Below are 26594 nucleotides of genomic sequence, written 5' to 3' on the forward strand. Positions count from 1 at the left end.
TGTGCCGTTCCAACCTTCACAGCTGCTACTCGTTAACAGCACTTGCCCCAACAGTTTGTTAAAGGCTATACGGGGGATCTTTATCTTGGGGGGGGGGCAGGGGGGGAGAGCGTTCATCCAATCTTGATTTGATTTGCAAAAGATCCACTGCAAGTCATAAGCGACTAACCGTAACAAGAATAAAGATAGTCCGATCTGATATTCTATACGGAGGAGGTGGAGAAAGAAACCCCAGGACTCTGGATGAAGTTCAAATATGGGCAGCCAATGGAAACGAAAGCCCTGCGCCCCCCCCACCCCTCTGCCTTGCTGCCCAATGGGCAGCGTGAGAAGTGCGGCTGAGTGAACGCACCTCGAGCCGGGGGGTGGGGATGCCGTGGCGTGGTATATAAGCCGCGTGTGCTGTGCGCGCACCCAGGGCATCATCTTCATCGTTCGTGCGCACAGGCGGACGCTGTGGGTGTGTGTGTACACGTGGTTGTGCCCGATACATAATCTCACGGCGCTCAGCTGTGTCTCTCCAGCCAGCGGGGCTCACTCTTAAACTCACAGAGTACTCTTGGCTGAGTCTTCCCCCAAAGTTTGTTTCCAGGTTTGCTATTATTTGTTGGGGTTCGTGATTTTTATTTTTTTGTTCACCTGCGGTGGTGATTCATTCATTTCGGTTTTTTTGGTGGGGGAGGGGGTGCAGATAAAGTTAGCGTTGATGGTTTTTTGTTAACTTGCAAGCAATCGGTCTGAACTTTTTTGATCTCGTTTGAGCCGCCAGTTTGGACTTTATTACGAGCAAAGTAGCCCCAAATGAGCGCTTCGTCGAGACCCACAGAAGCGGAGAAAGCGAAGAGCGAATAAACACTGAGCGGAGACCGAGAGAGCGAGCGAGAGGAACCGAGACTCAACGAGTGCGCAACGACGGCCGAAGAACGCTCCACCATGGCCCCAGAAGCTTCTGCGGATTACAAAAGCAACAGCAAAAGCAGAGAGCGAGCCGAGCAGGGGACGACGACCCAGCCGCAGCAGCAGCAGGCAGCCCAAGAGGTCACCCCGCCTCCTGTGCCTCCGCACCGCTCGCCCGTGTCCACGCAGAGTCCTCGTCTCCTGCCCACGTCTCCGCTGTCTCCGCTCTCGTCCTCCGGGGGCAGTGTCTTCTCGTCTCCCGTCGGGTCCCCCTGCTGCCAGCTGTCGTCGCCGGGAAGCGGCTATCCGTCTCCGTGCTCGAGTCCCTTCTTCACCAACATCATCGGAGGCGGCAGCAGCCGAAGCACATCTAGCTCGGCCACGACCACCACCACCACGACCGGCTCCTCCATCTCCTTCTCCGCCCCGTTGTCGCCGTGCCTCGGGCCGCCCGAATGGACTGATCGTCCGCTCAAGTGCGTCCTGGTGGGAGATGGAGCGGTGGGCAAGACCAGCCTCGTGGTGAGCTACACCACCAACGGGTACCCGACTCAGTACGTGCCCACCGCCTTCGATGACTACTCGGGTAGGTGATGCGTGATGACGACGGTGATTGTGCGAGTGGTGCATTGATGATGATGAATCGGTTTTGCGAGCGAGCGATGTCAATTTTAAATTGATGGATGCGAACATCTGAAAGTAATTGTTGACATCCTCCTGGGACTTTTGGCGATTTTCGGCTGGGTTGGGGCGGTCGCTCAATTCCTCACGGGGGAGGAAGCGAACCCCCAAATGTGCTTGTTACCAATGTTATGCAATGCACACGGTGATCCATTTATAGATACCGCACGGATATTACCAATGACCTCTGGCTTCTACGCATCGGCGGATCTTAAAGTCAAATGACATGGGCGAGTGTGCAGAGGTGTTTCGATTCGGTGATTTATCTCGCTTTAAGTGGTGTGCCTGCATACGTGTACGATCGCAACTTTAAAACTGAACATGGCCCGTGTTGCCAGCGATGTTGCGATGTGTATTACATTTCTTGTTAAAAGTTTGCGTGTACATGGTCCTGAGCCGGTGGTGAACATTCCACGCTCCACTGGCGAGGTAGTAGACAATGAGGGTCATTGCCTGAAACGTTCTCAGGATATGTATTAATACTGTAGGAATCCGATGAGCTATTAAGCTCTTTGTTCACAGATGTCCAGTCGGGGCGAGTAAGAACGTTACAACAAGCAATACACAAACATGGTTAGTGGCTTAGCCAACACGTGTGTCTGTTGTCAATCGGTTTCTAATGATAGCACTGTGATAAAGCATGCGCAGGTTTACACGCACGGTGAATTACGAACCCAATTACGTATTCGACTACACATTGGACTAATTCCACATTTCTATGACCCCAGGGCCAGCTAGCACTAACCACATGCGTGATGGGCGCTGTTGGTCTCGTTGCATCCGATGTGAGTTGATCCCTCCACGAAAATTAATCTCTGTAGCCAGTGGTCCTGTAGAGTGTGTGTGTGTGCGCGCTAGAGAGAGTTGTTGATTTTAGGAGGTGATAATCGGAGTGGGGTACCTTGGTTAAACGTTGCTTACAAGCCGTGCGCATGTGTGTTGTGTACACATTACACGCGTTGGTTAGCCAAAATGTTAATATTCCCCCCAAAAAAGAAAATCTGCAGCTATTTTGAAGATGTCATGATGCTGTGAACATTGGCAGATTGTAAATCAATAATTTGGTTGATGCTCCCCAAGCACAATTTCAAACGACGAAGCTATACATTCGACAATGACACTGCATCTTCGTTTTCGTTGGAAGGCTTGTGTATGCATTTGACGGATGCGAGTTATTTTTAAACATGTAACATTTCGAGCCGAATTGGCAACCCACGTGTTATATTTTAGATATTTTGATCACGGGTCTCACACGGCCCCCCTCCCTCGACTGCCTGACCCTCGGCAAAGTTTACACTGCTAGAACGTCATATTTTGAAGTGTTTAGCGGTTCACGAATTTCCCCATGGCACCGTTTAGCTCGTCGTGATGCGCAGACATTTCACTTGCTGCAGCGAAATGTGCCCTTGCGTATCGCTCGCGTCTTACAAATCTGCAGCTATTCAAACAAAGCGTGAAGCAGCTGTAGGGTTTTTTTCTCAGTTGCAAGCCAGGATGTTATTCCTGCGAATGTTGTTTTAAACCCATACAGACCGATTTGTAGGCACCCACAGCAACATTGTGGCTATTGAAAACAATATTCCTCGCTAGACTTTACTCGACGGCAAAATGGCATTTAGCATTATTTTGTCAACTCATTCATTACAAGTGGCAAATGGTCCTCTTAAGTAGTGTGTCGCCTAAGTACATGTCCTTGCCCGTTTCACTTCAGTTTTGAATGTCCTTTAACCAGGGTGAGATCCCATTCGGTTGTATTGCAGCGCTATAAATTAGTTTGTAAATTCTCTACAGTAACAGCCGTTGGAATTCCACCTGATTTTCACGTGTTTTTTTTACAATGCAGTATACACTACATGCACACATCCCTTCTGTCAATCCACTGCTCGACACACCAAAGTAAACGATCAAATCGCGTTTTTTCGCTGCTACTGTATCCACCGCAGTGGCCTTACTTGGGGAAATGAACCTTTGGCACTGCAAACTGGCCCATAGGTCAATGATCCCCCCCCCACACAACTCACGAGACCCTCCCAGCCACAGAGGGCGCGGTGTTGCAATTCGCAAACTGAGCCGTAACCTTCTTCTTTTAAACCTGCCGAGCAGATTGCCCTCGGCCGCAATACGCAACGACGTTTACATGTTTTTTTGTACTTAAATTGTTGTGACCACGAGAGCTTGCCTTTATTGACGGACACGTGATTAACAATCGTCTGGGGTTGGGTTAAAGGTCATTTTTTGAAGTCGCTCCAGAAGCATTTCCACTCCACCACGTGTTATCTTCCAGGGTTGTTCAACTTTGTATCCGACTGAAAGCCCTCCAGGGCATAGAGCAACTGTATGTATTTATCTCGTGACTTTATATCACCAACGCACTATAATTGGCTTTAGAGTGCTCAAGCACCCATATACGTGGCAGAGTGTATGTAGGCCGGATGTTTTTCACAAACTTTATATCGGTGATGTTGATATATCCTTAAGAGTATTTACTTGCAGAGCCATTCTGATATATATATTTAGTTATTCATTCTGTGTATTGTGTGTACAGCATCTCTTTTTCCTGAGTTCGATTCCTGGCCATGACTATCATCAGTGGCGAGTGACACCCCAAGCTTGCCCTTAGTTCCGTGCCTTTTCACCAACTATCACTGGACCAGCGTGGTGAAGTATGGTCAAAGAACCATCATGATCGTGTGTTGAGGAGTTAGTTTGTCCAGCAGTGCATGGCCAAAAGTCTGTCTATTATTATTCCACGGAGATTGATGAATGGCGGGTCATATTTTTAGGCCAGTTTGCGTGCAAGTCAAATGTTGGGACTCCCCAAGTATGTATGATGTCATGAAAGTGGTCATCAAACTCGTGTTGCTTCCATCGCAAGCGCGAGCCATTACTATAGCATGGCCCCCAAACTCTAAAATAAAAAAAATCGAAAGGACGCTTAAAGTTCAGCGCATTCTCAGATTTGTGTAACACGTAAAGTGTCGTCGTTTGTTGTTGCATACTTTAGAGGCGCGATTAACAGGTAAAGTAAGCCTCGCTGTTTCACAACGCCACTATTTACACCACCACTAATTCATTCTCTGAATTCTTAAATGGAAAAAACAAACGTTTCTTTACGTAATCTAAAACTAAAAATACAATACGTTCAGAATTTGTAACAACAAAAAGTAAAAATATACCCTGTTTTGAAATAGTTTAGAGTTGCAATATGGATGTACACTGTTAATCTTTGCAGCTATACAGGCAACATCGATACTAATACATTACTGTAGGTTTAGAATGTAATTATACACGTGGATATTAAGTGCTTCGATTAATATTATGGCATTAATGATCGGCCATGGTCTCTCCACCGCTGGATGAAGGCTTACCAAACAAGCTTGTTAGCCAGCCATCTCTTGCGTTCCAGTGGCTGCCATCACTCATCTCATTCCTGCACGTGAACTCATGCCCATCGCTCCATGTCCGTGGTGGTCACCCTTTCGGATGCGTTCCCTCCTTTGGCCGCCGTTCCATTGCCAGTCTCGGCCCATCGGCCACCATCCCGTCATCTGGTGATGTGCGCGGTCCTCACTACCACGTGTCCGCCAGCATATCCCGTGTACAAGATAGATAATGAACCCTGGTGCGCTATAAACTGGTCAAAGTGACTTTGAGTCGGTGGATAAGTGCAGTAAAAACACTTGTGGAGGCAGTGAGCCCGATTTATTTGCTCTGGATATAATAAAGTGCAACGTGGTAACACCGCTTTTTAAAGTTAAAATAGAACATTTAAATCTTAGCTTTTAAATAAATGTATTTTGACAAGGGATTGAAATGTGGCCATAAGCAAGCCATGCTTGTAGGTGCGTGGCTGGTACGTTACTGTGATTTACAATTAAACTTGTACAATACTGCACGGAGGACACCTCAAACTGCTGCGTAGTTTTCCACTCTCAGAGTTTAAATTTACAGTACAATAATTAATGGTGCCAAGTATGGAGTGTAACGTGAATTACGAGAGTGGGGTGTGCGTTATTAGAGCCCAAGACATTCGAAGTGACGGATCGATTCAAAATAACTCGGCATGAATCAATCGGCTACATTTTCAACGAATTCATTTTAATTGTGATCTGTTAACATCTGGAGTTGCATAATGGGGGTGACTGCCTCGAGGTTGGTGTAACAAAATCACCCCACCCATGGGGACTGAAGAAATAGCTGCGATCCAGAGTTGCAATTCAATTCTTAGTTTACATATTTGTGAATGTAGCAGCCACTAGTGGCTGCAGGGATGACATGGACCCATTACATACGATATGTACGAATCTAGAAAACATTTTTTTTTCGATTTAAAGCTTTCGTGACTGCAGGGATTTATCTTCTTGGTTCTTTCGGTAAAGTCACGTAGAAGGGAAGTAATAAAATAATAAAAATAAAACATAATAAAATTATTCTCACGACGTTTCGGCCACAACGCAAGTAGCCGTCCTCAGGTGAAAACCAGGTCTGTCGAGGCGACAGCGTCTGAATGAAACAACGTCGTGAGAATAATTTTATTATGTTTTATTTTTATTATTTTATTACTTCCCTTCTACGTGACTTTACCGAAAGAACCAAGAAGATTATTTTTTTCCTCACGGGATTGGATGCACATATCGTGAGCTCCAATGTTCAATATTTCTAGATGGAAGTGTGATGACATTCAGTTTAAGATGATTACTGTAGTGGAGAGTGCTCGATCAGAACCCAAAACGTCAGTAGTGCTGGCTTTAAATAGTGACAGGCATTGCCTAAGCAGTCGCATAATCAACTAATCGATTTAAGCTGTGAACCTCGGACATTTGAGGTTTTATAATAGTGTGGTTACGGAGATCCGATGGCATCGATGTGATTCCCGCTGTTTTGTGTTGGACATGACGCCTCTGAGATTAAAGCTCATGTCGCGATGAGGTGATGTGACATTACGGGAGGGGCTGCCGTGGGGAATCCTTGGAAGGCTGTGTTTGATGTTATGACTTATCCCCCACTTTCCCTGTCCGTCTCTCTCTCTCTGCAGCATCTGTGAGCGTGGACGGGAGGCCTATGAGACTGCAACTCTGCGACATGGCTGGGCAGGTGAGTGGCAAGTCCTGGCAAGCCCATGGCACGTGCTCACAACAGGAACATGCGTTTTGCCACACGCCCACATGCCTACACACGTACATACGTGCCAGCATACAACATAAAGACAAACATTCCCCGTACAGCCTAGGCAGGGTTTTTAGTGCAAGTGCCGTTAGGGAGCACCTAATGAAGGTCCGCACGGCACGTGTGGTATGACCAGGGCCACTCCTAGCCGCCTTTGTCTCCCTCCAGTTCTGCTGTTTATACACCGTATCAGATAGACATGTAAGGAAGGCTGAGTCGATCTAAAAGCAGCCCGGGACGAGTTCGGATAAGCACCACTGATGGTAGCTGTGGCCAGGAATCGAACTCTGGACGCCGGGTTCGAAGCGCAGTGGACCGACTGAGATGCTTCCACGCCTTGCACGTACACACGCACTGGCGCAGTGCACGCCAGCACTTCTCACGAGTTCCAGTGGTCGTTATCGAAAGCCACAAAGGCCATGAAGAGCCTCCGCTCTACGCAGCGAGGTGTGTGTGTGTTTTGGGGCGGTGATCCTCTTCCGAGCCATCTATGGAAATTCTACATTTGTGTGGCAGGAATCGGGGAAGCTCTTAGGCATGGCAAGTCGTTGCGTGACCCGGATTGAGATCGTGTACCTGAACTCGCTCGCACGCGGTCTAGTTGCGAGCGAGTGTCAAATTCGTTGCTTCATGTTGACTTCACTTGGCGGTCGTGCATGGTGGGGATGCTCGATACAAGTAATTAAGACGTAGAAGATAATCTGTTATGTATTTGAGATGCATATAAAGCCAGGTCCATGTATATTAAAATATATATATTTAAAGTTAAGATACGGAAAAGGTCAGTCCATTGCAACATGTGGTGCCTACCATTGCCAAGTTAATCCTTGCACATTTGGTGCTAACCTGGCACCGCTGTTCTAAAGTTAGCATGGCACTGACATATTAGACACTGCCCTGTTCTGCACACACACACACACACATTGGGCCTGCGGCAATTCGCTTGTCTTGCAGTTTGATGCATTTCCACGATCCGATGCAATAATTAATTCCTCTTGTTTATTTATTTTTTTAACGTCGTGATTGCAGCGCCTCCAAACGGCTGCAGGGGTCACCCGAACCAGTCGCTCTCGACGAATGAAATCGCAAATAATCGATTAGGCCACACTCAGTTCCACACACGAATCACGAGTAAAATCATCGGGTTTACTCGGTGAAGTTGTGGAAGGCCCGCACGGCATACGAGGCAGTGGGTGGCCAGCACCATGCCCGACCGCCTTTGTTTCCCCCAGGGCTAATGGTTTTTACACATCACACCAGGTACTCTTTTGAGGCTCGATCTAGGGGAGACCCAGGACCAGTTCGGATAATCTTCACTGGAGTTGGCCGTGAGCAGGAATCGAACCCGTGTGAGCGGGTCACCGGGTTCATAGTGCAGCGCTCTGACTGCAACACTACCGCTCCCCACACAAAGTCAAATAGACAAAGATCCCCCGTATAGCCTTAACAGACTGTTGGGGCAAGTGCTGTTGGTGAGCACCTAATGAAGCCTGGCACGGCACACGAGGGGGTGGGTGGCCAGCACCACGCCCACTCCCCAAACACGCTGAGACACACGCACACAAATATGACCGACTGAATCAAAATTAAAACTCGCAACCTTTCGCCCCCCCCGCCCACCCTTCTCAGGACGACTTCGACAAACTGCGGCCGCTCTGCTACCCCAACACGGACGTGTTCCTGCTGTGCTTCAGTGTCGTCAACCCGAGCTCGTTCCAGAACGTGTCCGAGAAGTGGGCCCCTGAGCTGCGGGCTCACTGCCCGCGCGCGCCCCTCGTCCTCGTGGGGACGCAGTGCGACCTGCGGGGCGACGTGCGCGTCCTGGTGGAGCTGTCGCGAGCCCGCGAGCAGCCCGTGCCGCCGGCGACAGCGCGCGTGGCGGCGCAGCGCATCGGCGCGCTCGGCTACGTCGAGTGCTCGGCGCTCACGCAGAAGAACCTCAAGGAGGTGTTCGACACGGCCATCGCCGGGGCGGTGCGCGAGAGGCGCGAGGCCGAGCGACGCGCCGTCAAAGGGCAGCAGAACAACCAGCAGCAGCAGCACCCGCAGCAGCAGCAGCAGAACTCGTCGTCCAAGCACAAGGCGATTAAGAGTCTGTCGCGCGCGTGGTGGAAGAAATACGTGTGCGTCGTCTGATGCGTTGCATCAAACTGGGCTGCGAAAAAAAACTTTTTGCCCATGGCGCTCTGATGGATTGTTTTAAATGGTCCCAGAGGTCAGCGATGAATGTGGACACTTTGCGGAGTCGATGGACATCAAGTCGTTTTGTAAGCTTGATGGGCGCTTTTCTTTGTTGCTGGACTGTCGCGCGGCGACGAGCAGACTGTTTAATCGTCGCGTAGCGATCGTTGAGCACGTATAATCTTGGTGAGATATTCAGCAAAGATGCTCGGTTTTCCGAGATTTCTTCATACTTTTTACAGCTCGATCCAGTCACGATTCAAATCCGTAGCATTTGACTTCAAAAACCATTATGCTATTTTAACCGTGGCTCCTGCCACGTGGAATTTACCTATCTGGCTCCGAGCAGATGGAGGTGGTGGCTTGGGCGTCTTCTTGAGCATCATTTGTAAACCACTGTCTTTTTTTTTAATCGCCGCGATGAAAGTGTGGCGAAGCCTGCATTTTAAACAAAACTGTTCATCATCCTGGGGTGAAGAACGCCCGCACGTAGCCGGCGGAGATTGTCACCCGAAGATTTGGCTCGTGCGACAGCCGAGCACAGAACGCTTCCAACCTCTGCCCAGCCCGCGTTTGAATTCTCTCCTTTGAATGAACCTCTCACGAACTCTTGCTTCCAAGAAATTGTATCCATCTCACACATCCATGGGTCTTGTGTCGTTGGGCTTACGTGCACAACCTATGCCTGGTAGACGTGTTTACGTGCCTTGCGGGGAAAAAAAAAGCCGACGCAAAATATCATTTTTTTTTTGCACAGCTAAATTTCCCCGCCAGCCCCTCACCCCCCGCAACCAACCCGCCCAGGAAGGGATAGGGCGTAATTCTCGATTCTCACGTTTCCTCCCATGACCAAGAAAACCGTACCAATTGTTGCGCTATGCACTTTGTGAAAATGACCGGCTGCTGAATTGTGTGTGCGTGCGTGGCCCAAAATAGGTTTGTAAAGAACTAAACAAAGCTGGTTGTGCGCGCGACTACTGCTTGCAACGCAGTGTCCGTGCGATTGTTGGCATGCGCGTGTCTTTTTGAAGCCAGTTACGGAATCTCCTATACGTTTAACGTGCGCGCTCGTGTACGCACACACGCGATGAAGCGTACCAAACACCGGGCGTCGGGGGGGATGTGTGTGCCGTACGTTATCGTGACGCAGAAAGAAAGAAAATTGGGATGACGGTGAACATTCATCGAGATGAGCCATCTGACCCCTTGCGTGCGCGCACGCGTAAACATGGGCGCACGTGTCTTCCAGCGCGAGTGTGCGTGCGTTCGTTGCTGTAATTGCGCATGTGTGAGAACGTGCGGAAATTGCGTGCATCTTGTGGTTTTCTGCACGTGTGGCTGCTTGTACGCGTGCAAAGAAAAAATTGGAATTCATGCGGCAGAGTTTTTGGTCCAAATATTGAGTGCACGACTGCATTAACCACTACCTGTCTGTTGTGTATTTATCGTGTGATTTTTAAGAAAATTTCTCTTGCTCTCAAAAAATCCTGTGCCTTCTATTCTGAACACGCAAAATGACGTTACCTAGCCCATGCTGTGTCCACAAGTTTGTTCTGATGAATGTAATTGCACCAACACGTGGTGCTTTTTTGTGAATTCTGTGACATTAGTGAGAGTACAACAGAGCAAATAGTTTGAATGACGCTATGTAGAACATTTGACATTAATTACTTGTTTTTTTTGTTTTTAAGTTACACGAGACCTAGCAAAAAGAAGAGAATTAACTTTTTAAAGATCAATTAACCATAGCAACATAGTGTTTTTTTTAATACCAATGATCTGAGATTTTTAATTAGCTTTTGCCAAAATTAAACCAATTTTTTCCTTAACAAATAAACCTCGTTTTGAACAACGATGTTAGTAGGTGCTACATGTCTATGTGTGTTTTGCCAAATTTAAATTTTCTCGAACGCTGTCAAGTTTCACTTTTGTCAATGGAACTCCACCCGGTCGTGTATTATTTTCACAAACCACTTTGTTCAAAAGCGTGAAAATAGAAAAGAAAAAACCGTTGGGATTTTTGTTTGTAAGTTAATGTTTTCATTTTTGGCTTGAAACTCGGCACAAATCTGCTGCAATTTTTTAACATTCCATGGGAACAGAACGGGACGTATGACAACGGAACGCGTTCCCCGCTGTGTAACCGTTGTCTCTGGATTATATGATGTTCCGGAAAGAGCAATGCAAGCTGCTCTGGGACACACACCCCAAGCACATGTTCGGTGTCAACGTTCCGCAGATCTGGTCACACCAGCGCATACGCACATCTACCGGATTATAAGACCTTCAAACTTTTAAATTACAGGGGAGGAGGTGGATGGGGGGGTGGGGGTAGCGGGCATCTTATGATCAGGGGAATACGGCATGTGCAGCGCACGATGGCGTATTTGAATCTCGTGTGGATGCTGCGGACGATTTGTCATGTCACATCCGTGGACCATTCAGCCGCTCGCCGACACTGTCTAACGATGTATTACTGTACGCGCGCAAGTGACCGATCGCATAAGATGCGTGCGCTCGGATCTGATCGCCGCATTTTGATCGAAAGGAAGGTAGCGATTTACAAAAATGTTGTCCTTTCAAGAGCAATGTACATTCGTTCTCCGTTTTTTAAAAAACTTATTTTGTATGTTTAAACTGGCACTAATGTAATATGGTATGTAAAAAATTTACCAATAAACCATCTCCTTATGTATTAATGCGCTGTTCTGTTGCTGTTTGAAAAGTGCTTCCGGTGCGACGATGAAACATCGTGCAGCTCATTTTTGTGCTCCTATTATCTGCACCCTTTCATGCATCCATGCAGAGTCCTCTTCATCCTTGATACAGGTTTTTTTTTTGGGTTAGGTCGCGTAAATATATAAATGTGTCGTACTCCAATTGTAAATGTTGTGGCGTTGCTCTCCAACACACCGGTGTGCTGTACTAGTAACGAATTGGCACGTTCTGTTTACGTGACCAACCTCACCAATTGGCTGTGTCGGTTAGTAGCGGGTTTAACGACACATTTATTTATTCGTGCGATCTAACCCAAAACCTGTATTATGGGTGATATTGGTCACGATAGTCGACTACGTGTTAAACTCCTCTTGCTATTTGATTTTTTTTCTAATGAACAAGAGGGATCTGGAGGTGGTGGCAATTTTTAAAATATCATCTGCACTTATCTACCAATGAATCTCCTGGAGTGGCATCAAATTCATCCAATTATATTCATGGTTGACAAGCCACGTGTATGCAACAGTGATTTTAATTGATGCATTTGGATGACGGGATGCTCTCCTCGCACCCACCACACTATGGGGATGGCTGCTCGCTGTGTTCACAGCACCACATATGAAAGTGTGGAATATAAGTGCTGAAGATGTCATCGAGAAGAGAAGGTTGCAATGGGTGGAACACGTGGGGGATCGCCAGGATAGAGGGGAGTTAATCCAGATAGGTACATGAATGTGTGTATAGAGCTACATGTCTGTATGTTGAAGTTGTTTCGCTCAGTACGTAGCCAGTTGTGCTAATCGGAGGTGGACATCCAGAAGTCGGTAGACCGCAGAAACGTACCTAAAGCCAGATGGTTGTGTTTCAATCGTGTTGTGTTTAACCAGGAGAAAACAAGAGACAGGATGAGTCTCATTTGCTCGTGACCCCAGTCCTCTATGGCAGAAGCAATAACATAAAAAAGTTAATTAATGAAGAAAACTTTTACGATTAGAGCTTGGAGATTGAGGGATCTCGCAAGAGGAAGCAAGCAATCGTAGCGAGGTGTGGTGGCATCAACAAGATGTGTGTTCTTGATAAAGGGGGACATACTTTGGAATGCCATTTTTACAAAGATAAACCTTACGTGCATTGGTTTTAGAAGATTATACAGCATTTCATTTCTAATTTCCCAATTCTTAATTTCAAGAGACACGTGTCAATGAACTCTCACCTACTCCGAGTTCAAGGATATCTTCAAAGTACCTGGTGTTAGCGCACTGTACTGGGGACCTCAGATTGCTGACCATGGCTCACATCCGTGGCAATCGATATATGAAGAAGTCCTTAGACCTCTTCCCTTCACTGGTGTGGTCATGTCTGGCCAAACAATCCCCACGACTGACAAAGGCATGGGGTGGCCATCCAGCTTTGTATTACGAAAGGGCTGTAAAATCATTTTAGAATAATCACTGTAGACTTTGTACATGTTTCTAAATATGAAAAGTCAACACTAATACTGTACTCCACAGTCCAAAAGTGAACACTGTTATCAACGGCCTTCATTTATTTTGTAAGTGAAAAAGGCCAACATTTTTTTTTTCACTTGCAACTCATGGGCAGTGCTCATGTCTGATGGTGTGGCCCATGAACCCACAGTAGAAATTCCACCTTCCTAGGGCAAGGGTGCAGTCTGGCTAAATGCAGTATGTATATTTTTTTAAATCAACATCGGAGAGATGATGGTGCTGAGTCGACCCGCGACCAGGATTTGAACTCACCTTGATTGTGAGTCAAGTGCTGTGCAACGTGACCTAGATGAATATTTGTTTTACTCATTTGTAAATGGCACACAAAATCACTGCCACAAGTGAGGCCTTTCTTCTACACACACACAGTCAATGAGCCAGAGTAGAAACTGGTATCACCTAAGCTCTCAGAACGTTCGACGTACGGATTTATTGATTTAGCTCATAAGGTTGGATCATTTCATAACCCACTCATTTCAAAAGGTTATCACATCATTCACTCTTGGGGGCCGTCCATAAATGACGTCACGCACCTGGGGGGGGGGGTCAGACATTTGTGACGATGTGTGACGAAGGGGGGGGGGGGGGGTTGAGAAATGTGACGTCACATCAAAATGCGCAACTTTAAATAAAGATAGACAACACGTTCTACTTAATTAAATAGACTTTTAAATAAATGTTTTCTCCTACGTCAGAGTGCAGCGGCATATTAAATACGCACTACAATGACAATACTTTAAAGAGATTTGAAGCATGTTTTATTTTTTGGGGGGGGTGGCAGAGCTTTGTGACGTCATATTTGAGGGGGGGGTCTGACTTTTTGTGACGCCGTGTGACGATGGGGGAGGGGGGGTCAAAAATCGTCCAAAATCGCGTGACGTCATTTATGGACGGCCCCTTGTTGGCCGTATCAAGAAATTGTTATCGCTCCAGTTAGTTACGCCGCCTCTCAGTGGTGAGATGTTGACTACCTCGCCTGGTATACAGAAGGTCGTGGATTCGATCCCGACTCTGACGCCTGCTGCTGTATATTTAGTGTTTGCACGTTCACCCCGTGATTGCATTGACTTTTCTCCGGGTCCTCCGGTTTTTCCCTCCACCATCAACATGCATTTTCGAGAAGTGTTTCTTAACCTGGGGTGCACGCATTCCCTGGGATTGCGAGATGCCCCTTCTGAGAAGCAAAGGGCTGCCGGCTGCTGTGAAGGTTAAGCACCACTGGTTTACAGTATTTGGCTGCAATTAATTTCCACATGATGACAAGCCACTTCGTTGAGCTATCCATTTGCGATAGAACAGGTCGCTTCTGACAAAAAGAGGTAGAAATTGCTGAGTGGGTCTTAAAATAAAACAAGTATAACCCGTAAAAACAAAGTTTTTCACTTTAAATCCTTTATATGCGTGGCGGCTAGAGTCCTCTCGTCCTCTGGCTTGAGATGGCTGCCACCTATGGGTCAGATGATTGTCTGCCATTATTAAGCAATTGGTAATTAAATATTTAATTTATTTTCCCTAAACAGTGTAAAATTTTGAAAACATTTTTTCACGAAAATTAATTGTCTCGCACAACGAGTTTGTGTGCAAAATGTCAGCTCGATTGGATCACGGGAAGTGGGTTAAAAAACGACCGAAAGATTTGCACGGTCGTAAGCAAGCAAGCACGCAAGCAAGCAAGCACACTTAATATAATGGATTTAATAAAGGATTTAATAAGTATAACCCGTAAAAACAAAGTTTTTCACTATAAATCCTTTATATGCGTGGCAGCGAACTTAATATAAAGGATTTAAAAATATATTCGCCTGTGGAGGACGCGGGGATCAATCCCGCGACCTTTAGCATGGGAAGCGAGGGCGCTACCAACTGCGCTACTCCGCCACGGTCTGTGGAGGGGTTACGCTCTGGGCTCTTCTACTGTGACGTTCAGCCAAAGCGATGAATGAGTTCTATTTGAATATATGTAAAATACATTTTTTTTGCCTAAAAAGTGTAAAATTTTGGGAATTTTTTTCACGAACATTAATTGTCTGGCACAACGAGTCTGTGTGGAAAATGTCAGCTCGATTGGATCACGGGAAGTGGGTTAAAAAACGACCGAAAGATTTGCACGGTCGTAAGCAAGCAAGCACGCACGCAAGCAAGCAAGCGAACTTAATATAAAGGATTTAAAAAATGGCAGTACCTGCAAATGAAATATCTGGTCTGGGCTCATGGACCAGCAGCTGTGTCTCCACTGACCCCTCCCGCCACCCACTGAGCCACTCTTCTCCTGTGGGAAGGACGAGGAAGAACCAGTTGTGAGCACGTGGTTCAACAATGCGGCCTGCTCCACAGGTAAGCTGGAGCAAGGCTTTTGTCTTTGGCTCTCTCCGTGTTTCATTACAAATTCGGGAGTGTTAAGTTGAACTCGCTGTGTAGTGTAGATGTTATAATGCCCCATATTGTTTTTGTATTAAACACTCCTAGGTTCGCAACATAGACGCTTACACAGGCCTATACCAAGGGCAGGCAATGTTGATAAACGCTTCATATGAACATTTTAAGATTGTAATTGCTATTGATCGTTGAACATTAAATAACCATTGAATTCCATTAAACAGTGGCAGCATTTCCAATGATGATGCGTATTAGAGGTATAGCAATGTATTGATCGATAAATGGTCTAATTTCGATTCCTACAGATGCATGGAATCACGTGTGCAAGAATGTATTTTGGTTCATATATATGTTGTATGTCGCAATGCCTGACTGATGTCAGTCTCTATTCTTGAACATATTGTTGTACCTTTGCTGTTGTTACTAGTTCGTAAAGAATATATAAAGTACTGGTAACAATCATAAAAATACAATTTAAACCATTAAAAATGTAATTGGCAAAGAATAGACAACGTGTGGTCGACTTTGCTCTCCGATGTAGCCTTCAACCCGCCACGTGTCTCTGTGCATAAACCAAAATGTGACTGAAGTGAAAAAGGTGCTGAGATTTAAAAAAAAAATGTATCCACGGAAGCGTCACCACTACTCTGCCATTGAACATTTCCCTTGCCTAAATTAAAAGCTGCGTTCACCTAAGCCCAGTAGTGGCTGGGTCCTCTTCACCGGGGGTGCGAGAGATGTGGCCAGATTTATTTTTTAGTGAGAAGGCAAATAATCGGAACAGAAATGAAGCACGGGCACGCAACGGTACACGAGGGGGTGGGTGGCCAGCACCACGCCCGACCGCCTTTGTCTCCCTAGTGGTGATGTTTACACACCGCACCAGGTACTCATTTGAGGCCGAGTCGACCTAGGGGAGGCCCAGTACCGGTTCAGACTATAATCGTCACCGGTGTTGGCCGTGAGCGGGAATCGAACCTGGGTCGCCGGGTTCATAGCGCAGCGCGCTAACCACTACGCCACCGCTCCCCACACAAAGATCCCCCGTGTAGCCTTAACAGACTGTAGGGGCAAGTGCTGTTAGCGAGCACCTATGAAGTCCGCAACGGTACACGAGGGGGTGGGTGGGTGGCCAGCACCACGCCCGACCGCCTTTGTCTCCCTAGTGGTGATGTTTACACACCGCACCAGGTACTCATTTGAGGCCGAGTCGACCTAGAGGAGGCCCAGTACCGGTTCAGATTATAATCGTCACCGGTGTTGGCCGTGAGCGGGAATCGAACCCGCGTCCCTGGGTTCGTAGCGCAGCGCGCTAACCGCTCCACCACCGCTCCCCACACACACACACACACAGACGAACAGACACACACACAGAGCAGGGGCCAATGAAGCTTGTGTCAAGAGTGTGTCAGCCTTCACAAAGGTCGCACAGACTTGTGTGCTGTGCACGGGGGGGACCGATCTTTGCTCCGACACGCTGCTGCGTGGTCTGTCACAATGCGCTATCGATGCGCTATCGATGCGCTATCGACGCGCTATCGACGCGCTATCGACGCGCTATCGACGCGCTATCGACGCGCTATCGACGCGCTATCGACGCGCTATCGACGCGCTATCGACGCGCTATCGACGCGCTATCGACGCGCTATCGACGCGCTATCGACGCGCTATCGACGCGCTATCGACGCGCTATCGACGCGCTATCGACGCGCTATCGACGCGCTATCGACGCGCTATCGACGCGCTATCGACGCGCTATCGACGCGCTATCGACGCGCTATCGACGCGCTATCGACGCGCTATCGACGCGCTATCGACGCGCTATCGACGCGCTATCGACGCGCTATCGACGCGCTATCGACGCGCTATCGACGCGCTATCGACGCGCTATCGCGCTTGTGATGTTTTTTTCCCCTCGTGCTCGCTGATAAATCGGCTCCCTTGATGACTCACGGAGCATCGATTTATTTGTTCATTTAACTTTGATGTGAGGGTGTGTGTGTGTGTGTGTTTATGGTGAATGTGCATGTTGGTTGTTGTTGTTATTGCTGCTGCTATCCATGTGTCTGGTGGGAGAGGGGTTGACCAACGACACGTAACGCATTGGATGAAATTCGCCTTACAAATGTAAATTATTAGCACTGTTCATTCTAAACAAAAAACAGAGCTGAAAATAACACGGAACGGCGGGGGACGGGATCGCCCTGGTGGCGAGACGCTATCTCCCTTGCCTGGTGTACAGGAGGCCGTGCGTTCAATCCCGACCCGGAATGCCTGCTGTATATTTGGAGTTGGCACGTCTGTCTGTCTGTCTCTCTCTGTGGTCGCCAGGATTTTTCCCTGGGTTCTCCGGTTTTTCCCCTCCACATTGACAATCGAAGTGCATTTTTTGTTTTGTGTTTTTACTGATATAAATGTCCACTTGATATACGCCACTTGGTTTACTGAGAATGACGTCCTCATTTTTTGTTCGTGTTCGAGGGGAAACTCCCAACAGCAGCGTGATGGTCAGCAGCGCGCATCGAAGATTTGGAATCCACAGATTCGTCCATCGGATTTGGTCTCCTCACGTGGCAAACGGATACAATGAGCAAGTTTATTAAAATTTCTCCCCCACCTCTCGTCCACCCAGCAGGACATTTGACTGTCACTGTCATCATCATCAGTCAGCCACGATTAATCCACTGCTGAATGAAAGCCTTCCCAATCCGCCGTCATTTCTCACGATCATGCGATTTAATAATCCACCGAGCACCTAGACGTATGTACACGTGCTGATTTCATCGCTTCAAGACTGGACACACTTACCGTATTGTCCGCATGTGAAATTACACGTTTTCCATGTACAGTACCGTATGTCTGTATTTGGAGCAAAAGTTGGTGGGTGTGTCTTAAACTTGATATGCGGTAGGCATTTATTTGTGTGTGTGTTGTAAGCAGATCTGTGTAACTTTGTTGACGTCGGGCACACATTTGCAGTGCGTCTCATAAATTCAGAGAATACGGAAACAGAATATATTAGGAACCAAAAAAGTGTAACACGTGTAGGCACACATCTGGCTGTCGCCTGATGAAGCTCGTTGTTATTGTACTGGCGAAACGTCGTACTCAGATTGTAAATGTTGTGGATTTGCTCTCCAACACACCGCTAGTGCTGTACTAGTAACGAATTGGCACGTTCTGTTTATTTGACAAACCTTACTAATTGGCTGTGTCGGGTGGTGGCGGGTTTACCGACATTTAGATTTACGCGATCTAACCCAATAACCTATGTGATGGATTAACCAAAAGAATGGCCGCGTAACGCAGCGGTCTGCAACCATAATGACGACAAGAGACTTTTTTTTCGAATTCAGTGCAGTGTCCAGGTCAGCTTTCTTTGTCTGCTCAGCGCTGATAAATTTGTCGATTGTTGAACGGTTTATTTCTTCTTCTTGAAAGAACGATGACACGTGGATGCTACGTTGCACTCACTTGAAGCAGAGTGTCAGGACAGGTTCTCAGCTATAAACGTTAGCACCACCCCCTCCTCCCCTCCGTTATCCAGGCATTGCGCAACTTTTATTGCAGATTAAGCAACAGACTCTGCACTCGTTTGTCCTGTACGGAGCGTGCAAGATCTGACATGCTCGTGAAAATCCGTGCTTTTAATTAAATGATTCTCTCTTCCCCTAATGACTCTTCAGCTCCAAAGAGTGGCGAAAGGTCATTCCTTTTCTCTGTTGTGCCCACTGTCTGAAACACCCCCGTCCCCCCTCTTGACTTAAAGCTTTCGTGACTGCAGGGATTCATATTCTTTGGGTCTTTCGGTAATCAAATCAAGTTTCCTTCGGTAAAGTCACGTAGATAGCTTCAAAGAAAATAACAAAAACTACACCCCTGAACCCCCCGCTCCAATTTATTCTACTCGATTTACTGAGACGTTGAATCGTAATCATTATTTAGTAATCATAGTTTACCATTCATTGTTGGATGCACACCGTGTCAGCCATGCGGTTTGTTCACTCAGGAAGAACACCTTCCCACTCTGTCGGTCATGCGGGTTGATCGACCACACTTCACCATGCTGGTCGCCGTGGGTTGGTGAATGGAAGTCCTAAAAGCGGTTCCATTATATCACTCACTGCTGATGTTAACAGAGGCCATAAATCAAAGTCACTTTGACGGTTTAGTAAAAAAAAACTTGCACATTTATATTAACAATATGTAAGGCATCTCTTTTTCATTGGCTGACTAAAAGTCACTTTGCCAGTTTAGTAAAAAAATCTTATACATTTATACGTACAAGATATAAGGTATATCTTTTTCATTGGCTGACTAAAAGTCACTTTGATGAATTGGCTCGTGGATGTTGTTGCAGATTGATGTTTGCTGGAGTATTATTTATTTTTACTCTGTAACCTTGGACGTGTTTTTAACTTTGCCAAGTCTCTTCAACTTGGTACGACCTATTAAACCATTGCCTCCAAAATTAGTATGCTGTTGTGGAGCAATATGGGTAGATAAATAATTCACCCTTCACTCTGTACTTCCACGTAAAAAAACATGTTTTAGCCTTATTGCTCATTTGTATTCGAGACGTAGTTTACCCGTAGCAATTGTGAAATAGCTGGGCCACTGGCTAAACGGGATAATTTGTGTGACAAATAAAATAAACTCAAGCTCAAATTAGTTTCAGCAACAACAAAAAAAACCGCTGGACCAGCTTCAACATTTTGGGTCTCATATGAGCAGAGTCGGGCTTGATGAACAAACACTGCTGGTTTCGCAGATGTTTTTGATAAACGATAGGGCCCATCAGAACAAAAAGCAATATTCAACTAAATACAAACGCATTACTCTCTGCTGTGGATACTTGTGGGTAAATAAAATAAATGTCCTTCCGTTTAAAACGAAATACATTTCCATAAGAAGACCTTTGATAATGGTATGTTATTATGGGTCATTGTATTCGTTACGAAAACCAACATTTTAACTTCACCGTTTGCTTGACAGCAGTCTTAACATTCCATTACGACCGTTGCTGTAGTGCCATTACAGGGTTTATTGAGAAAACCATCAGAGGGACACGGTGTAAGAGAACATACGAAGGTGAGAGACATTGACCAACTGACTCAAAGTCTGTTGGTTTTACACTATGGGGACCTCATTTGCCAGTAAAAATATGATAATTGGTTCTTTACCCTTCTATCTGGCAACAAAACTGACACCTTTTTTGCAAGGAGTCATGTTTGCATAGACCGCAATACCTGCAGTCATAATACAAACAAAAGAACATATCAAAGAACAAAAGAACATATCAGAGTTATGTTCTTTTGTTTGTATTATGACTGCAGGTATTGCGGTCTATGCAAACATGACTCCTTGCAAAAAAGGTGTCAGTTTTGTTGCCAGATAGAAGGGTAAAGAACCAATTATCTGTTGGTTTTGGTTGGACATTTCGCTCGAAGGTATGATGGCCAATGGTTCAGAAAAACAGTGGAGTTGTGGCCGACGAAGGGAATGCATCTGAGAGGATGTCCTCCTCAGAGATCGGAGTGATGACATCAGTTCGTGCGCAAGTGCAAGAGATGGATTGCTACGTTGCAGGACCACAAGCGATGGTGGCAGCTTGGGGAGGAGTCCTTAATCCAGCAGTGGATTGACCATGGCTGCTGTTGTTGATGATGATGATCAGGCCACTTACAAAGGAGCCACAATGTGCAGTGTATGACAGAGCTGGCCGAAGGGCTGCTGTTGCCCGATGCATTTCAATGCCTGTGTGGTGAGCTCATCGTGCAGAATTGAGACCCGTGTCAAATCGCTGCTGAAAGGATGCGTTGGTTTGGGAAGGAATACAGAGCGGACACTTTACAATGATGGTTCCTGTTTGTTCCGACCGGATTGGCTTAGAAGCAGCTGTTTAATTTGACCGTGACATGGGGGGGCCACAAAAGATCCACTGTTGCAAAAAGATTTGTTATAATTGAACATCGCAAGATAGACCACCCCCTCCTACATGAGTGTGTGTGTGTGTTTCTCGTGTGGTACAGAGTGGAATAATGTAAGGTGTATGAAGACAAATCACATTTACACCATTGGAACATCATTTGCCAGTAGAAAAATTTGTTAATTGGTTTTTTAACCTTTTATCTGGCAACAAAAATGACACCTTTTTTACGAGGAGTCAAGTTTGCATAGACCACAATACCTGCAGTCATAATGCAAACAAAAAACATAACTCTGATCATGTATGCACTGTCCTTGAAATTGATTGGTCCACACCCGAGACAGCTTTCCTTAGAGCCTAGTCTCACATGGTGTTGGACCAGATGACACCAACAGGCGCACAACTCAAAGACAATGCACCATCTATGCAAACATAACTCGTCGTAAAAAAGGTGTCAGTTTTGTTGCCAGATAAAAGGGTAAAAAAACAATTATCACAAATCACATTAATTCTAGACTTGAAGCTTTCGTGACTGCAAGGAATCATTCTTAGGTGTTTTCGGTAAAGTCACGTAGGTAAAACATCAAAATTAATAAAAATAATAAAATAAAATAAAAATCACGACGTTTCGGAGGCAACACAAGTCTCCGTCATCAGGTGGGACAGTCACAGCCAGATTAGCTGCATCAAGTGAGGCAATGATTCAAGATGTAATCCCTTAAAAGCGAGTTGAGGGGGGAGGAGAGGGGGGGGGGCTCATCAGAATGTGGTAGCCAATGAATGGAAAGTATCGGGAGAGAGGGGCCAAAAAAGGGTGGGCGACGGCGTGGAAGCTATTGTCACCTTTTTTCACTGAAACAAAACGGTGAACAGATCATCTTCGCCGTGTTGGGTGCGGAACGCGCCGCGTGCCGCATTTTCGATCGATTCGAATATTTCCCACGTGTCACGATGTCCTTCACTTGGCTGGCGTCACGTGGACGGCTGTTATCTGTTTTGAGAAGAATTCATTATTTTTGGAGTCCTCATTGGTTCCTGGGATTTTATCCCATTCCAAAATGGCCTGCTGGTTATGTTTTTATTTATTTAATTGGCAATGAATACGTGATGTTGTCTTTCTGAAAAAAAATTTTTATGCATTGATACGTTGGTTGATTGTGGCTTCGTCAAATCAGTGATGCCAGCCTATTGATGAAACATTAATTTAAAGTAATACGGTACCTGCTGGGAGGGAGCATTGGAACTTCAGGACACGCATAATATGAACGTGTAGAAATTAGCAAATAATTTATGCAAATTCGGTAATCAATAGACCAAAATAATATACAGATAATCCCTAGATTACGATGGCCTAACGATGGCGATACGACAAAATTGTAAAATATTATAAATTTCGCGCGGCAGGCAAACGTACGAGGTACGATACTGTACGTTGGGACGCTGCCGGGATGTGCGCATCTCCCGCCTTGTGTGATGCAGATAGGATTGTTTCCTGAAAAAACTTTCTATTAAATTGCAGTTCATATAGGTAGGCGAAGAATTTACCTTGTTTTTTTTACTTTACATGTTACTGTGCAATACAGTATTGTAATTAATAAATACAAACAATATATAGTTTATACAGTACGGTACTGTAAATTGCTCTTTTGCTAAATTATCACCATTCTTTAAGACTCCTGGGTAGGCTAGGCCATCTTCGACTTACATCGTAACGCATCTCCATCGTAAGTCGAGGACTACCTGTATATACAGGGTGATTCATTTATAAATACACCACTCATTTCTAATGTCCCTCTTACTCGAGACTCAATGGGTAATGGAAGAGTATTGTGAAAGCGATGGCTCTGCATCTTAAATGAGTGTATTCAGATTGGGTGGGAGATGCTTTGATGTACTATTCTCTCATTATGGTGTCCCCATTATTTTCCGTGGGATATCTATAAATGGATCACACTGTGTAGAATGTATTAATCCACAATAGCACAATTTATTGTAAAAGAAGGGCTATTAAACGTTTTGGACGTAAGAGCTGTAGATGTTATAGTCGTGCAAATTTATGTATTTACCAATCAGTGTAAATACTTTGTTATTAATCAAGCCACCGTCAAATGATGCATCTGAGTGAAGCTGGTTGCATAATGGCAACGATAATACAGCAGTGTGTTGTGCCAGTACTTAGGGCTATAATTAAAGCGAGTCAGTGTTCCCATGGATAAATGGGCATTGGCATTTCTCATCATTAATGTTGGTCTGGAGCCAGTTGCAGAAACTTCACATTGCCATGTCGGTCTTTCTTCATCAGACGACAGCCACTGTTGACATCCCACCAAGTACTGCAGTGCTCATTTTACCTACCATGTAGAGATGATGCCTCGAAGTGTAAGTTCCATATTCACGTGGTAGGGCATGGTCATGTTTCTCAAAGTAGAAAAAAAATCTTGTTTTTTTTGCGAGGAGTGATCCATGATTCATTGTCAAGAGTCCCTTAAAAGGGCATTCTATTTGCAAGCCACACACTTTTATTGAGCACATCAAATTTGATTAACTCTGAGCTCAAAATAATTAATGTTCTGCTTTTGAGTGCAAATAAAAGTGTGTGCGTCGAAAAGCTTGTTTTTCTTTTACCTAATTAATTTTTCTCTACAGCTAGTCATGTGCCTGCTCTAGACTACCAACGACCAGGATTAGACTCGCTAAGCCCTGATATCGTTACGCCCACACTTTCAGCTGCGCTCCTAGGTTGCCGGTCATTTTACTCACCACGGATAAATGATGATTTTTTTGATGATTGTGATGAGGTGCAAACCCATCGGACGTACCATCGCTGGTGACTGGCCCAATAAAACACGCGTACTCTGGTGTAGCATGCGAACTCCACTCCGCTACCCCCCCGATGCGCGTGGATTGGCTTACAAAGTTTAAAAGTACAACTGGAAGCCGTTTGCTTGGTGTAAATGCCGTTACGGAGAACAATGAGACTACGATGATCATTGGACGTGAACGCTCGACTCGTAGGGAACCATAATAGAGGTTTTTTTTGGGGTTAGATCGAACAAATGTAACCGCGGCATTTGGTAAACAACACTCAACCATTGTGTGTGCCTCGCACATCGTTGACGGCCTCGGTCGATGGAGAGATTTGAGTGAGCGCGCGCTACCGGTGTGCTCATTCACCCTCTTGCTGGGCTGTCACCTCTTGGTCGTCCAAGTGCGGACGATTTCCTGGGATTCCAGTGCAGTTCCCTGCCCCCAAGATATTAAGCGGGCTCTCGACCCTGCCTGGCTTACCAGATCCCACGAGATTCGAAGTATTCAGGTTGATTTGTCGTCGCTGGCGGGACATTTTAGTACGGAATCGTCACGATTCGGCGATTTGGGTTGATACACGAACGTGTATTATCTTGTCTGGTTGTGACCATCTCATTTGTATTGTCACTTATTCTGCAAAAGCTGTGTTCATTCCCTTCGCCTCTCTGTAAACATAATCCGCGTGTAGTTTGCGGGCGTAAAACAAAAACACGCATCGATTGTTACCCACGCACAATTGGATGGGTTGCACGGTTGCGAGCCGTGATCATCAATATTAATCGATGCATTTCTTCGACCCCGACTGAATTAATAAGGCCAGGGTGTGCTTTAAAAAAAAAAGCAAACCCCAACCGCCGTTTGCAACTTAAACCCGACTCGTAAAAGCTGCGGCGCAATTGTTCCTCAGCGCTGGGTCACGTGGCGTCAAGCCTGCTTTCGTATGGAAATGAGATCGCCGGAGTGTGTCTGGCCCTCGATTTCCACTGACAAAGACGCTCAGTGTTTGCGCGCATCCGTGTGCGTGTGTGCGTGTGTGTGTGTCTCAGCTCGACTCTACGCACGTGAGAGGCGAGCTAATTTGCATTTCCTTCCTTCCACGCAAGTGTCTCCAGAGAGTTTCTTACCAAATCCATTCCCTCCGCTGCCCTTCGTGTTGTTCTTGATTGTTTAGTTTTTTTAAATGACATCGATTAAGATTTCGATTTAAAGCTTTCGTGACTGCAGACAGATTCAGACTCTGTCTTCTCGACAGAGCTGTTCTTCACCTGAGGACGGCTGCTTGCGTTGTGGCCGAAACGTCGTGAGAATTATTTTATTGTGTTTGATTTTTATTATTTTATTATTTCCATTCTACGTGACTTTACCGAAAGAACCAAGAAGATCGATTAAGATGTATATGAAACAATCTAGGTGCGCAAGGGCAGGGAACGTCGTTGCGAGCCTTGATGGTCACTGCTAGGGGTCAAAAAGAATCACGAAGTGGCAACCAACATTGCTCGTCTGTTTATTATATCTCCTGCCATAGGAATGTGGAATTTCTGCCGCTGGTCCAGGCCTGCTAACGGAGATTGGCACTGCCCTCCCCTTAAATTTTGACTCGACACTTTCTAGACTGCAGGAATTAATATTTTAGTTTTTTTCGGTAAAGTCACGTGAATAGAAAACAAATTTATACATTTGTATATTAGTTTTCTATTTACGTGACTTTACCGAAAGAACCAAGAATATGTCCCCCTCCCCTTGTTTGAGCAGACAAGACACGCTTTGAGCAGGGGCGCTGCGCAGGGCCTCAACAAAACCAAGCGAAGGCCCGGAGGACCCAAGTAGCTCATGGGGTTTCTGAAAGCAAATATGGGTGCCTCGAAATATCGGCTAGATTTTTTAAAAAATAATAATCAACGGAACTAGCTAATTAACATAAAACACCAACTCACCCCCCTACCCCTTAGTGCCTGCAACTCTCTTCTCTCATCTCAATACACATCTGTGTCTACATTCCTCTTCAGCGCATCTGGATTTTGTTTATACGTATTCTGTCATCTCACTGGGGATTTTTATCAGTCTAAAGGATGGGGGCCGGTGGGGAGAGGGGGGCCCAAAAAATTAACTTTTAGTGCCTCCAATGAGCCAACCACCACTGACTCTCACGCAGACAGAGACCTGCGGCAGAGGCAACACACGTGCAAGGGTAACGAAGCCGCGCGCACACGCGCACGCATTTGCACACACGTGCACAACTTGTGGTTAGAGGGACAAAACATGCCAACACAAGCTCCCACGCAAATAATCCCAAGAGCGCACACAGCCACGGTTATGCAACCAGACTTGCA

The 26594-nt window shown here is 46.0% G+C and overlaps 1 protein-coding gene across 1 annotated transcript; it reads left to right on the plus strand.

The window, feature by feature from the left end:
* Window positions 1-429: 429 nt before the first annotated feature.
* On the plus strand, window positions 430-11624 carry LOC133341299 (rho-related GTP-binding protein RhoU-like). The gene is made up of 3 exons (XM_061549817.1): window positions 430-1483; window positions 6614-6672; window positions 8374-11624. The coding sequence occupies exons 1-3, from the start codon at window positions 934-936 to the stop codon at window positions 8878-8880; spliced, it is 1116 nt and encodes a 371-aa protein (XP_061405801.1). The 5' UTR covers window positions 430-933; the 3' UTR covers window positions 8881-11624.
* Window positions 11625-26594: the final 14970 nt, after the last annotated feature.

Source organism: Lethenteron reissneri, chromosome 11 (assembly GCF_015708825.2).
Source record: "Lethenteron reissneri isolate LAM-NWPU_2019-01 chromosome 11, ASM1570882v1, whole genome shotgun sequence".
Classification (NCBI taxonomy): Eukaryota; Metazoa; Chordata; class Hyperoartia; order Petromyzontiformes; family Petromyzontidae; genus Lethenteron; species Lethenteron reissneri.

Bases quoted from the DNA above. Each gene is read 5' to 3' on its own strand.
- LOC133341299 (XM_061549817.1), top strand. From the start codon at position 934: ATGGCCCCAGAAGCTTCTGCGGATTACAAAAGCAACAGCAAAAGCAGA. The intron at 1,484-6,613 runs GTAGGTGATGCG...CTCTCTCTGCAG, and splicing joins CGCCTTCGATGACTACTCGG to CATCTGTGAGCGTGGACGGG. The intron at 6,673-8,373 runs GTGAGTGGCAAG...CACCCTTCTCAG, and splicing joins TCTGCGACATGGCTGGGCAG to GACGACTTCGACAAACTGCG.